Raw genomic sequence first — 14,970 nt, forward strand, 5'->3', positions numbered from 1 at the left:
GGTGAAATTTATTCACAATCACTTGTGCTTCCAAAATGGACAGATTGATATCCCTGAAGTTAAACTGACTTGGTGTTACACTGTGATGATTAAGTGTTCCCTTAATTTTTTTGAACAGTGTAGTTAGATTTAGATTTCATTTATTTTTTGATTTGGTGTGCAGAAGAAAAAGTATTTTCAGTAGGTTTCTCATTTAAGAAACAGATAACTTTGACTGGGAAAGGGTTTTAATGTGGTGGTCACCTAGTACTGTAACAGCTATAGGTACATTAAATAAAATTGCAAACAGAACAGGTCAGAATATGTCTGTTAAAGTGTGGCAACATTGTAGAACATCACAGCCTTGTGTTTATGATACAACATCGCACTGGGTCTAACGAAAATGTTTCGTTGTAAAAACATTTCCGTTGTAAAGATATTTTCTTGTAAAGGGAATGATAAAAGGAATATAGTTTTTTGCTCACATGGTTACACTTATGTTCTCTTAGATTCAATGGAATAAATTAAATGTTACTTTTTGTTTTTGCTTTTTCCCCTAATTTATCAGATGTAACGGTTTATATAGCAAAATACAAATTGGGGAAATTAATTATAAAACCAATTCTAAAATATACAAATAATATTTTTTTATAATTACAGTATAATGCATTTTTATTGTATCTGTGTTACGTTGTTGCTAAACCCATCGCGATTAGTTTTGAGGTTCTAATAACTGCCTTCCAGGCTTCGCTGAGGGAAGGGAAGTACCTTGGGAATTCCATGGATTCATATGGGATTCGCGGTTGAAGCCAGTCAAGGAGGCTGCCATGTTTGACTATGGGGCTTTTTTGGCCCCAAGCATGCGCACTGGATACGTGAAGTCATTGAAAAATGTTTGCGCGGCTTGTACATAGTATTATGAATAGTATCATTTTTGCCACCAGATGCTTAATAAATTGCATTACCTCCGGTAACAACTGGATGTTGCGAGCTTCACGGGGATTGTCAGTCCTTGGTCCTCGGGGTACCACAGCAAATTTTATATAGGCAAGTAGACGGTCACCTTTATCAAATCTGTTGCTATGGTGAATTCCACGGTGCAATTGCGTGTACAAAGGCCACATCGTTTATTTACTGACGAAGGAAAAACGCGAGAGTTGGGCTTTTGTGTTTTTTGATATGACCACAAGAGGTCAAGAAGACCATACTGTCGAGATCCAATCAGCAGCCACAAATCATGGCCAAAACTCTATAACACACCCCTTTCATGTGGGGTTTTAGTGCAAGTACACGGTATTAAATTACGCAAGGGGAGGCCATTCCTGGACTGGGTCGCAAGCAAAACAAAGTAGCAACTTAAGTAGCTAGTAAGCTAGCTAAGTTGTCTACATATTTCACAGACGAACCACGATGAGTCTTAATAAAGCAGAGCTTTGCGACTCATTACTAAACTGGGTAAGGCAATCATCTATAATATCGATACAACGTTGGGGAATAGAACTGGTTCAATTTTGCTCTCCGTGGCTGTTTTCTGTTGCTAGCCTGCTTTCAGGAACAGGTGGCTGGGCTAATCCTATCGTTGGATTCTTTGTTGGTGGTGAACAACATAAAAATTGCTGTGGAAACTGAAAAAAGTTGACAAGCTGAATAACTCGTTTTGGAAATTGCTAGGTAGCCGGGGACATTTGACATGTTGCTACAGCTGGTCTTGGCTTCGCCAACTAGAGCGATATTTTCCACTTTCAATAATGGATAGCTATATAACGTTAACTAACCTTAACTATAAACGATATGGCATCTGTTATTTTTTTATAATTTGATGACGATAGACATGTAATAAAAACACCAACGTTAGCTAGCATTAACGTGGGGGTATTTTTGCTTCTCGAACAGTGGGATCGAGTAGCTAACAGTGTCACGCAAGACAACTATCTATACTAGAAGCCCGAGCAGAAAATGTTTTTTTCCTCGTTTAATTAACAGGACAACAAAGCCTTCAACTAACTTAACTTGCATACAAGCAATATATATTACATTTAACTTATCAAGCTGGCAGTGTTTATTTTGCTCCCTAGGAGGAAACTGATTCCTCTAAGTTACTTTGTTAGCTACTAAACTGCGTACTAGTCGTAGCCAACCAAATAGTATCGTTACGTTTAACTTGCCCCTGATCACCTAACATCATTTATCTACGTACAGGTATATTTTCCCATTTCCTGTCGTTCTTACTGTTCCACGAATTTCTCACCTTTCTCTTCTAATTCTTTGTGGAATTATCTGCCCTTCTCCCTGTCTCCCGATATCCCAGTTGCAGACATTTCAGGTTCCCTGCTGCAGCAGCAAGCAGGACCTGACCAGTGGGGTGGCCATCGCTCACGTGCTGCACAGAATGTAAGCCCGTCAACTGGGGGGCTGTTGGAATTCCGCACGGACTGCTTTTCAGCTGAGGAGGGAGCGAGTGGTCAACCACATTCCCCCAGGCTTTTCTAGAAAGCCCACAAAACAGCAAGTGTGGAAAATGAGTTGTAGTTTTCCTCAAAATACAGTGATTTCCACTGAGGCAAGGTTATTCAGGTTTGAACAGACTGTTGCTGGAAGCTTGATGGACATGATGAAGTGTGGCATCATGTTTTCTAGTAATTTTATTTTGGACATTTGTCAGAGAGCCTCTGTATTTTGAAAGCTCCGTTAGTTTTGGAGAAGGCACTGTGGTCCAGCCCCAAATATTGGTAATATAAAGCTGCACTTAATCCATTGGAATCTGGTACAGCCTATAAAGGCAAATCATCCAGTCCTCTGATTAGACCTAACTCTAGAAATGGTAACAAAAATGCCCTGCATGTGACTCTGTTCTTGGGCCATTTTGTGTAAATCACCTGACATTTTGCAGTCTTCTGCTCAGACTAACACAAAATGCTGTGAATACAGGCATTACTTCAGCATTCGATTTTCTAAATAAACACTCTACTCTAAACACGCATTTATAAGCAAAACATTGCATATTGCATTTATATTATAGTTGTGTGGAGGTGAATGCAACTTGTGCTGATGAAAATGAAGAAGTACACTTTCAAGGCATGTTTCTAAAAACATTAAAACGTATCGGCATTAATGAAACTGCCATGTTTTACCAAAGGCATAGTTCAGATGTGCATAATGAAGAGATGTGCTTCTTTGTATTATTTTTCTGTTTCTGCCAATTAATTTTTTTTTAACCGTTGGAATATCACTATATTTCGATTATCTGTTGGAAATGACCGCTCTGGCTCATCGTGTGGTTCTTGCCCTGTGTTTTAGAGACTCCTCCTGGTTCAATGAGACATGGCTGGGCAGAATCAAGGAGGAGAGTGGGGCCAACTGGAGACTCAAGGTATGAGACGAGCAGCTTTGTTTTCACCGAGCCAGGCCCAGTCAGTCTGTGGCGGAACTACGGCCTGCAGTTAGCTTAGCTGTTGTTGGGAAGCGTTTTCAGACAGACGTTTGGTTGCCGTTTCTCCAGGTGAGCAACCTGAAGAAGATCCTGCAGAGCATGCTGGAGTATTACCACGACGTGAGTATCGCTTAATGGCACCCCCATCTTCACACCAGCGGCTGCTTGAAGCCACACACTGTCGACATGGCTCAGGCAGTAAGAGCAGTCGTCTGGCAGTCGGAGGGCTGCTGGTTCGATCCCCCGCCCGGGCTGTGTCGAAGTGTCCCTGAGCAAGACACTTTACCCCCATTTGCTCCTGATGAGCTGGTCGGCTGCCAGGCATGCCTTGCATGGCAGCCAATCGCCGTCGGTGTGTGAGTGTGTGTATGAATGGGTGAATGAGAAGCATCAATTGTACAGCGCTTTGGACAAAGGCACTATGTAAATGCCAACCATTTACTGCACTCTTACCATAGGAAAGTATTTGACATTTACTGCGGTATGATCTCGCTGCGCTGCCCACCGCTAACTGCCTGAACTCTATCATTTGCACAGGTGTTGGGCCACCCGGTGTCAGATGAGCATCTTCCGGATGTCTGCTTGATTGGGGAGATGGGAGACGTAACTGAACTAGGAAAGCTTGTGCAGCTGGTGCTGGGCTGTGCTGTCAGCTGTGAGAAGAAACAAGGTGAGTTGGGATAGCTTTGAGAGGGCTTCAGGGCTGTATATATGTAGGTCAGTACTGGTTCCAAGTAAGCAAGGAATGATGTCTCACACCTTGCTTCAAAGTGCACTTTAGTTTCTGTGACGTGACGATGTTTTCAGCAGGTCGAACTTCAGGACTGTCTGTTTGAAATGTGTGGTAGGTCCCGCAGTCAAGTAAGCAAGGAATGATGTCTCACACCTTGCTTCAAAGTGCACTTTAGTTTCTGTGACGTGACGATGTTTTCAGCAGGTCGAACTTGAGGACTGTCTGTTTGAAATGTGTGGTAGGTCCCGCAGTCAAGTAAGCAAGGAATGATGTCTCACACCTTGCTTCAAAGTGCACTTTAGTTTCTGTGACGTGACGATGTTTCCAGCAGGTCGAACTTGAGGACTATGTTTGAAATGTGTGGTAGGTCCCGCAGTCAAGTAAGCAAGGAATGATCTCTCACACCTTACTTCAAAGTGCACTTTAGTTTCTGTGACGTGACGATGTTTTCAGCAGGTCGAACTTGAGGACTGTCTGTTTGAAATGTGTGCTCTTGTTAGCATGATAACTCGGGACAAAATACTTTTTGGCGTTTTCAGGCCGTACCTACAAAAGCCTGTGTTCAGTGGTTCACTATTGAATCTGCAGAAGTCAGCAGGAAATGACCACCATGCACAGCGAAGGTCGGTCCTGAACACAGACAGTAAAGCCCACCTCTGCTTTGTTTCATCTCCAAACAAAACGGGGCCCTTTTGTGAGCGCGTTAGAGCTGGAGAGCGCGGGGCTGGCTCAGAGCCTGTGATTGGTGCTGTGTGGGTGCTGGGGGCCTGGGGAGATGGGGTGTCGGTCTCCGCTGTAGAAACTGCTCGTCACGGCTGGTCTCTTCCTCCAGAGCACATCCAGCAGATTATGACCCTGGAGGAGTCTGTCCAGCACGTTGTCATGACCGCCATCCAAGAGGTGAGAGTGTCACGACTCCTCTTCGACACTTGTGTGATCCTGTGCTATACCCAACAGTTTCTGTTCGTCCTCTTTTGCTGCTAATGTAGTTTAGGTTTTTCCCTGAAGTTTTTTTTCTGTCATTAGTACGTAGTCATGTCTAAAGTGTTATTCGAAAACCTATGTGACCATAGAACTTTCAGTATTGTATAGTATGGGTTTTTGGTGATATTGGTTTTTGCTGTGTTCTAGTTGCTGACTAAAGAGACTGTAGAACCAGGAAGCCCTGAGACGTATGGAGACTTTGACTATCAGGTGAGGCTCTGTACTGTTCTGCCTTGAGCTTACAATCTGGAGGAAAGTGCTGAACTCAGACTTGTGTGCTACATGCTGTATTTCTTGAACAGACTCGTTTCGCCTGTGGAATTTTATCTCCGTTGCATTCTTTTTTTTTGCTTATCTAAGTTGTCTTGCAACTTGTCTGCATCTGTTAATCTGCCCATCTCCCTTTCTGTTTTGTCTTCCTGTTTTTCCTCTGCCTGTCCCTACAGTCTCGGAAGTACTATTTCCTCAGCGAAGAGGTGGAGGAGAAGGAGGACCTGAGTGGGCGTTGCCGGGAGCTGGAGCACCAGGTGAGATGGGAGAGGACCTCACTGGCCAGGAGGTCAGAGGGCATGGGGCATGCTCAGTGCGTGGACCTGCTGCCCTGTACCGTGCTGTGTGTCACTTTTCCAAAATCTCTGTTCCTGCCTTTCCTGCCAACTGTACCTCTAGCCAGTGCATATGGAAATCTGTGTTCCCATGCATGTTTTCCAACACAGGCATATTTAGTGTTTTAGTGTGGCCGTTGGGTAGATGACTGGTGTGGTTGTGTTCCGAAAACTCACTGTACTAGTATCATAAAGCATCTGCTTGCAGTTGGTGTGTGACTTGTGTGATGCTAAAGCAAGCCGTTTGTCCTGTGAAGTTGTTCAGTGTAGGGCTGTGGAGGGTTCAGGCTGCTGAGATGTCCATAAGGTGAGTGACCCTCTCAGCTAGAATTCCAACACCAGTTTGCGTAATCCCTCAGAGTTCAAGTAGAGCAGGCCTATCATTGGATGTATTCGCATGTGTTACCAGAGTCTTCATCTGTCATCACTCTGAACTGTAATGGCATGACCAATAACGCACCAGTTTGATTCAGGGCTCAAAGCAAAGCATGTTAATGCTAAATGCGAAGGAGGGGCTATGATGAGGCAGCAGCTTTTCGGCCTCCCCTTTTGAAAGTCAGAATTGCGTGAACTCAAACCTGCAGGCATGATGTCATTTAATCACATGTGCATTGCTGCTGACTGGGGTGGGATTTGTCCCAGTCTCGTCTCCTCTACTAATTGCTCGAACAAAAGGGTCTGTGTGTGACCCCCCCCCGCCTGCTCTAACACAACAGCAGTACTGGAAGTGAATGCCAGCTGCCACTGACTGCCAATGAAATACAGGTCACATCCTCTTGTTTATCGGGTACAGAGGAGCATGCTGTTATTTTTCGCTTTCTGTTTAGTAATTGCCTGTCATTCGGTCCAAAGTCTCTGTACGTCTCAGTATGCTTTTTCACTCGTTTCTCTCGTCTGTGTCTGTGTCTGTGTCTGTGTCTGTGTCTGTGTCTGTGTCTGTGTCTGTGTCTGTGTCTGTGTCTGTGTCTGTGTCTGTGTCTGTGTCTGTGTCTGTGGTCCCTCAGGTTTCGGTGGTTGTGGAGGAGAAGGCCCTGCTGGCTGCAGAGCTGCTCTCTCTGAAGGAGCGGCTGTCCTCCTCGGACCCCCAGAACGCCTCCTCCACCATCACCGGCAAGAAGCTGCTTCTGCTGCAGAGCCAGATGGAGCAGCTGCAGGAGGAGAACTTCAGGTGCGATCTTACACAACGTTCGCCTACACCACCACAGTGTACTACAAAACCAATGTCTATACTGATGCCATGTGCTAAACAGATTGCCTGTATCAACACACTTGGCTGTGCTACACTACATGCTGCTTAATCTAACTTGCTGTACTACATAGTGTACAGACTATACCAATGCAGTGCTGTGTGTCGTCCCTCCACAGGCTGGAGGGCGCTCGAGACGACCTCCGCCTGCGCGAGGAGGCGCTGGAGAGGGAGGTCTCGGATCTGCAGCAGCGCAACGAGGAGTTGACCAGCCTGGCAGAGGAGGCGCAGACGCTCAAGGACGAGATGGACATCCTGAGGTGCGGAGGGCAACAGGGAGGGCAACAGGGAGGGCAACAGGGAGGGCAACAGGGAGGGCAACAAACGGGGAGGCTCACCCCCTGCTCCCCCTCGCCTCGTACCCCACAAAAACCGCCAAAACCAGACTTCGTTTTTGAAGCTCATTTCCTGGTTTTAAGAGACGTTACTCACTTCCGCCAGTGTGCACGGCTCCAGTATAGGCGTTTAATTTAACGTCTCCCCATGTTCCAATTTAAGTTGTAATTTGGACAATATAGTAATACTGTGACCTCCACGCAGGCACTCCTCGGACCGCGTGAGCCGGCTGGAGGCGCTGGTGGACACGTACAAGCGGAAGCTGGAGGACCTGGGAGACCTGCGCAGGCAGGTGCGTCTCCTGGAGGAGAGGAACACCGTGTACATGCAGCGCACCTGCGAGCTAGAGGAGGAGCAGCGGCGGGCCAACGCCGTCCGCAGCCAGCTGGACACCTACAAGAGACAGGTGAGCCGCCGGGGGCTACCGCTGCTAGTTTCAGCCAGAGAGGGTCCTTTACATATGCTTTTTCCCCCTCAATGTCCTTACAGAAACTGCAAAATCTGTTCATTAATCATGTCCTTTCATACTTTGTGTATAAATGGTAATGACACAAAAATGTTGTGATGTGTACGATGTCTCGCACCCAATGTCCGCACCTAGCTGGTAGATGCAAGCTGTGAGTTAGGGGAGGGAGGCGGAGCAGAGAGCAGGAGATGAAGCAGGGAGAAGCCTTACCAGTGACTGACCTGGTGAACACAGAGGAGTGTCTGAGCCATGGCCATGGGCGCGTGAACTGGTGGCAAACTCAGTTAGCGGATATTAACGGTGTATTATTATACAGGTATATGAGCAGGATGGGCTTAAATATTGTGCTCTTTCACATAGAAGGAATATTGGTGGAGGCCGGGCTGTGTTAAGAGTGTGGGACCGTGTGTTTGTCTCTGTGTGTGCTAAAGGTCCATGAGCTCCACACCAAACACTCATCTGAGGCCCTGAAGGCCGAGAAGTGGCAGTTTGAGTACAAGAACCTGCACGACAAGTACGAGGCCCAGCAGAAGGAGAAGGAGGTCAGTGTGTGTTTGTATGTGTGTGCACGCACTTGTATATGTCTGTGTGTGTGTGTCTGGTGGGTTTTTTAAATCGACTGCAAATGTTTCTTTACAATTGGTATTGATATGCTGTCACAAATGGTTTTAAAGCTTTAGATAAAAAGGGGGAGTTTGGAGTGATCTTTGGTTTATTCCATATTTTCTGAAAAATGTGTCCACAGCGGCTGATCTCAGAGAGGGACACACTGCGCGAGAACAACGAGGAGCTGCGCTGTGCTCAGGTACAGCAGAAGTGCCTGAGCCAAGCAGGTGAGCCTCCCAGCCTCCCAGTGGAGTATGAGCAGGGTCTTAATCCTAAAGAGAGTGGGGTATGAGGAGGGTGTTAATCCTGAAGAGAGTGGGGTATGACCTGGGTCTTAGTCCTGTGGAGAGTGGGGTATGAGCAGGGTCTTAGTCCTAAATAATACTAAAATGTCCAGCACTAAAAGAAGTGGCCATCGTGGTCTTCAGTCCATTGAATTGAATGGCTGAATCGAAAGCCTCCACCCACACAAGCCCACCTGAGAGCAGATGGGGGGCGCCCTACAGGACATGAAGAGCTGTGCAGCTGTTGCAGTGCATGTGCCCTCCACTGACTCCTGCTCTCTGTCACCCCCTGTAGGAGGCCTGTGTGAAGATGACTCCAGCACCGTAGGAAACCTGGCTTCTGAAATCATGCCCACAGAGTTCAAGTGAGTGCCTGTATAGGGTGCTTTTGTTTCACATGTTGCATATCCATGCAAGGCCTGTTCCGTTAACTAAGGGTGGCACTGCACTGGTCGTGAAAGTACTCAATGATTTTTCTGGTTGTCTGGAGTGCTTGTTCAGTTTTTTGGTAATGTGACTTTAGCAATTAAAATGGCTGCCGAGAGTGCCAAGGCCCCGAGGAGTCTGGAGAGGAAGTCCATTAAGTGCAGGGCTGGCATGTTTGTATCTGCTGTGGATGTTTAAAGGCTTGGCCCCCTCTCCTTCCCTCCTGTTCTGTTGTCCCTCCCTCCCTCCCAGGGAGACGATGGCGCGTCTGCAGAGTGAGAACCGCATGCTGTGTGTACAGGAGGAGAGCTACAGGCAGCAGCTGCTGGAGGTGCAGGGCCAGCTGGAGCAGTCTCAGCGCAGCCAGAACACCCTGGAGACCCAGAACAGGTGTGTGTGTGAGTTCTTGTTACTTTCCCTGATGAGATTTTGCTGGTGTGTGATGGGTTGGACAGCACTGGGCCAGATTATACTGAGATGACGTGGAGAACATTGCATGTGCTTGAGAGCGGTGGACAATGTGCCAGTTTGACAGCTGCCACAGCTTGTACGTGGGTTATGTTCACTGCCCGTCTCCCGCTTTCATCCTCTCCCTATCATTCCCTCTCACCCTCCTCTCATTCTCTTTCCCCCCTCTCTCATTCTTTCCCCCTCTCCCTCCCTCTCATCCCTCCTCCTCTCGTTCTGTCTCCAGGTTGAGCCAGCAGCAGGTGTCTGAGCTGCGCTGTCAGGTAGAGGAGATGCAGAGGGCTCTCCAGGAGCACGGCAGCAAGGCCGAGGATGTGAGTCAAGCCCCCTTCATCCAGCCGTCCCACCAAAACCCTGATTTCAAAACCCTGATCTCACTCCTGATCTCAAAACCCTGATCATGATGATCTTCTTACAAAAACTACAGTTAATCTCATCCCTAATGAAGGCTTGTGGTGATGAATGTAAGGGTGATTGTATTTAGTGAACATCTGCACTGCCATCTGATGGGCTGCCCGGTCCCGTCAGACCACAGGGATCCTGGTTCAATGAAACGTCCAGCAGATCCCCCTGGTCTTTGGGACTGTAATTTCTCTCTTGATTGTGGCCTTTGATTATTTCCCCGTGTGGGACGTCCTAACCGGCGTGCTGTGGAAATGAGCCTTAACGCATGCATGTCTCTGTCTCCTCTCCTCCTCCCCCCCCCGATCGATCGCCGGCCCGCTCTCAGGCCATCGTAAGTACCGCTGCCTGCACGTGCGTTGATTATTTCAGAGCTCAGCCCTGCCGGTGCGTGTGGTGCTGTGAGCACGGCTCACTGCGCTCTTAACCTGCTGTATCTCTGTCTCCACAGTCATCCCTGCTGAAGAAGAAGCTGGAAGAGCATCTGTGAGTATGGCGTCATAGGTCTGTTCCTTAGCCCGGGGCTGAGAGGGACTTTAGCCCAGGGCTAAGCCAATGTTCGCACTTTCCACATTCTAAAGTGCTAGCTTTGGGCTAGCTGGCTTTTTGGGGTTAGCCAAAATGGATGTGGCGGAGGCTTAGCCCAGGGTGAACATATGCTTGTGTGAGCATGGGATGAGCGAGCTCTGGCCTGGGGCCTGGGATACCCCAGGGTGAACCACAGCGCAGCCTTCTGTGTCCACTGTTGCAGAGCTGCTGAGCATACAGCCAGCATGGGGCCGGTCCCAGGGTAACTCCTAATCTGCTCCACACAGGGAGAAGCTGCACGAGGCCCACTCAGACCTGCAGAAGAAGAAGGAGTACATCGACGACCTGGAGCCCAAAGTAGACGACAACAGTAAGCACCGCTCCACCTTTCTGCCAGGGTCCATTACGGCTTTGTGTGGAGATGTGACCCTGTTCACGCCTGTTTCACAGCTGGATGCATGGGCCACGTTACACCAGTCTTCTCTCTCTCTTTCCCTCTCCCTGTCCGTCAGTGGCCAGGAAGATCGGCGAGCTGCAGGAGATCCTGAAGAAGAAGGATGAGGACATGAAGCAGATGGAGGACCGCTACAAGCGCTACGTGGAGAAGGCGCGCACGGTGAGCCAGCCACACGGCCCGCTGGGTACGCTCTCCCCTGTGACTGTGTGTGCAGGAGTTTCATTTTGTGTGTGTGTGTCTGTCTGTGTGTGTGTCCGCAGGTGATTAAGACGCTGGACCCCAAACAGCAGTCCCCTTCCTTATCACCTGAGCTGCTCACCCTGAAGAACCAGCTGAGCGAGAAGGAGCGCAAGATCCAGCACCTGGAGGTAAGACGCCTCTCTTCCCTTTGCTCCCTCCCAGAGCCACACTGCGCTCTGCGCTGCCTCTGATTGGCTGTCTGCTGTCTCCCTGCAGCATGACTTTGAGAAGTCCAAGTCCAGGCACGAGCAGGAGGAGAAGCTCATCATCAGTGCCTGGTACAACATGGTAAGTGCTCACTCAGGAGCGCGACCGCAGTCAGAGATGTCAGGTCCTTGCATTTTACATGAAGACCACAACATACAACGTCTCATTTTCTCTTGAGTTCGGACCTAATCCGCAAAGCGTAACCGCTGTCGTAAAATGCTATGCTAGTGCTACTGAACAGCGTTACACTGTCACCCGTTGTATCTTCTCCTGACATCTAATGAAAGCATCTCCGCCTCAATGTGGGAAGTGCCTGTTTCACATGAAGGAGGTCTGTTCTGCACATAGTCTCAGTGCAGCGTGGCTCTGCTTGGTCTTGCAGGGCATGGCTCTGCATCAGAAGGTGGCAGGTGACCGTTCGGGCTCGCCGGGCCAGGCTCAGTCCTTTCTGGCCCAGCAGAGACAGTCCTCCCACGCCAGGAAGGGCCTGGCCTCCAGACTGCAGCCCAGATAAGAGCCGGCCCGGCTCCAGGACCCGGGGCGGAGGATGAGCAGTGGTTTATGGCCTCAGTACAGCACCATGCGAAGGAATGGCAGCACAGTGTCCCTGTTTGTGTCGGCCATTTTCTCTGCTCCTCTTCGCTCTCTCTGGCGGCCCCTGCTGTTCATCAGTGTTTTTCTACGATCTCTGCTCTCTGGGTTTTAATTTTTTTCCAGGCATGGTACTGGCTCCCTCTACAGGTTCATACTGGTACTGGCAATGGTTGATTCCTGCAGAAAATGTTTCAATCTTTCGTGCTGGTCACAAACATGGAAAACAAACGCATACTCGCCTCAAGCTTGCAGGATTTAATCTTTTTTTTTTTTTTATGATAAATTTGTGATATAGAATATCTCACAAGAGCACACCGATTAGAATCTTGCATATTTCCTGTGCATCTATTTGTGATTTGGTCTTTTTAAACTGTAAATAGTTTTTATTGTAGTATTATTATTATTATTATTATTATTATTATTATTATAGGTGTGGTCTGAACGGCCCTTCGTAAGAAGTGCACAGTGTAGAGAGCCCGAACAGAAAGGCCTTAATGTTGGAACACTAATCACACTGATTAATTGTGCCTGATGTGACAGACATTACAGGAGGAACCAGCCTGCTGTTTCTTGGCTTTTTAAAGTCCGTTTCTATCAATGGAAATTAAATTTCTTTATAATTGGGGAAAAGGGGGACTGAATGACGCTAATCTGAGGCAAATGGTCGCTCCCTCTTTGGAGCTAAATGGTGGCGAGACCACTATTAAAGAGGTTCGAAGAGAACAATGCCTGCAGCACAGAATACGCTTCAACTGGAGAAAAACCTTCATTTAGACACTGCACTCTACTAGGAGGTAATCTTTTAAAATGTTGAAATATGTAGTCCATTTTATTTACTCTGATTACATTGTGTATTGCTATGAATTTTACTGATCAAGACGTCATCCCCATTTCACTGAAGTGATGTGCGATGCTGTGGATTTCACTCTGGTGGTCATACTACCAGGCTGTCTGAACAAAATGCCACAGGCCTTTAAAATCCTAAGATGAGAAGGAACTCTGCTAGTCGGTCCGTTTTGCTGTCCACCGTTTTGACTTGTTTTGAGTCGTCTTTACTTTTGTCCTTTTGTGTGTTTTGAAGTGGTCACACTGTCTTGTAAAACTGCATTGAAACGGAGTTGAAACGCTGGCGGAACTTCTCTCTCAAAAAAAAAAACAAACAAAAAAAAAAGACAAAAAAAAAAAAAAACATTTTCACCAAGTTGCTATGAATGAATAATTCAAGGTTCCTCAAGAACTTTTGTGTGCAACTGAAATCTGTGCTGCTTAGTGGACAAAACAGGTATTGCACAGGCCTGCACAAATGAGCATGATGTTCCATTGTGCACCTCTATGTATCTCCTCTAACACTACATTATGTATATGGTACACTGACACTAAATTATGTGTGGTACAGATGAGTCACTGTCCCTCCATACCTATTTTAGACTTGCACTTCTGAGTGATTAGTAAACTTCCCCACGATAAACAAAGGGCACTTTTAACTTGATCTAATGGAGAGACGTGCTTTTATGACTCCCACCTCTTTTTCCTAGCTACTTTGATAATTTGAACACTTGATGGCACCGATAAGCTTGAAGTGCATGATAGAGGCTGTTCCTTGTGTACAGAACTTCTGACCATTTGGAATATGAATGTATATGTGCAAAACTGGATCAAAGTCCGGTCTGAGTTCCTCAGAGAATGCTGTTGTACTTAAACTACCTGGGAGAGTACTGTTCTACAATAATTACAGGTGCTATGCTCGGTTTGGTAGCAAATACACTGAAGCTAACCTTGCTTTGAACCCATGTTGTACCTCGTGCACATAGATGAATGTCACACCCTAACATCCATTGCTTTTTTCTTCTTTTTTTGACAATTCTTTGGGAAAACTACCAATGATACCTGGCTTTGTTCAGACCTAAATTGGTTTCTGTAATGTATTTTCTCTGGACTGAAATGTGCAAAAACTGCTCTTCCCAACTCCTGTAATTAGCTTTTTTAAAATATTGTTCTTGTAAAATTATTTGTCTTTCCATGTAATGCTTGTTAATCATTGGGGTTCCAATCGTAATCTTAGAAACCCATTAGTGAACTATATATGAGTGAGCTTCTGAGAACCCCGCAACATGTTTCTGCATATTGGATATCGTACTTGATATCGAGTATGATATGATATCAAGTGCTGGATAAAGTGTATACTTCCAAACATTGATTTGGGTTAACTGTGCTAATGGTTTCATTTTAATTTTCAAATCTGTATCCCTACTAACTGACCGTATCGTCTGTGTGTTTGTGTGTGTGAAACTGATTTAACTCCACACTGTTTTAGCTCTTTTGGTAAGAAACCCAAGTTCATTGTATAGCTGTACTTCTGTAACCCATTCTACAAGGCCAAGGGGTTGCTAGGGATTTCTGTTTCTTAGACTTCTGACTTTGTTTTATTATTTTAGAAATTGGTTATCAGGAATAGAGGGGTCGTGTGCAAATTCTAGGTTTAGTCAGTCCATCTGTTTTGTTTCTTGCACTACAAATAAAACAGACATTGGGTACCAGAATGTGTCATTGTTCTGCTGTTTATCTTTGGATGTGTAAAACAGCTACCCATTTTAGTTACAACTTCAATCAATGGAAAACTGCTTAATGTTTTTTTTATTTTTTTTATTTTATAGTATATACTTCAAAAATTCATGTAGAAAAGTGACATAATCATCTTCATGCTGGAACAAATTTGAATTAATACATTAATATGTTGAATCCTATACACAACAGCTTGTTACATTAGTACCTTTACCATGTTCTTATTTATCCATTATTACATCTCCAGCTAGAATGCCAGTGTCTCCCTTTCGGAAGTGCACACTGATCTTTGGCAATCACATTTAAATGCAACAGTACACAGTCTCAGCTGCAAACATCCACTGCAGTCTGCAAATGGGCTTGAAACGGATCACTGAAGAAGTCGTGATTCAGCCTTTCATTTTCTAGTCTGCTAAC

General features: G+C 46.3%; 1 protein-coding gene across 1 annotated transcript; it reads left to right on the top strand.

Moving 5' to 3' along the window:
• Window positions 1-1,249: 1,249 nt before the first annotated feature.
• LOC133121597 (protein Hook homolog 2-like) lies at window positions 1,250-14,531 on the top strand. The gene is made up of 22 exons (XM_061230888.1): window positions 1,250-1,434; window positions 2,288-2,370; window positions 3,277-3,349; window positions 3,479-3,529; window positions 3,947-4,079; window positions 4,975-5,042; window positions 5,274-5,336; window positions 5,573-5,653; window positions 6,736-6,899; window positions 7,097-7,237; window positions 7,518-7,719; window positions 8,211-8,321; window positions 8,525-8,612; window positions 8,965-9,034; window positions 9,348-9,485; window positions 9,790-9,877; window positions 10,417-10,451; window positions 10,781-10,863; window positions 11,006-11,109; window positions 11,211-11,318; window positions 11,407-11,478; window positions 11,780-14,531. The coding sequence occupies exons 1-22, from the start codon at window positions 1,390-1,392 to the stop codon at window positions 11,909-11,911; spliced, it is 2,133 nt and encodes a 710-aa protein (XP_061086872.1). The 5' UTR covers window positions 1,250-1,389; the 3' UTR covers window positions 11,912-14,531.
• The last annotated feature ends 439 nt before the right edge of the window (window positions 14,532-14,970 follow it).

The sequence above is a fragment of the Conger conger genome, chromosome 2 (genome assembly GCF_963514075.1).
Source record: "Conger conger chromosome 2, fConCon1.1, whole genome shotgun sequence".
NCBI lineage: Eukaryota > Metazoa > Chordata > Actinopteri > Anguilliformes > Congridae > Conger > Conger conger.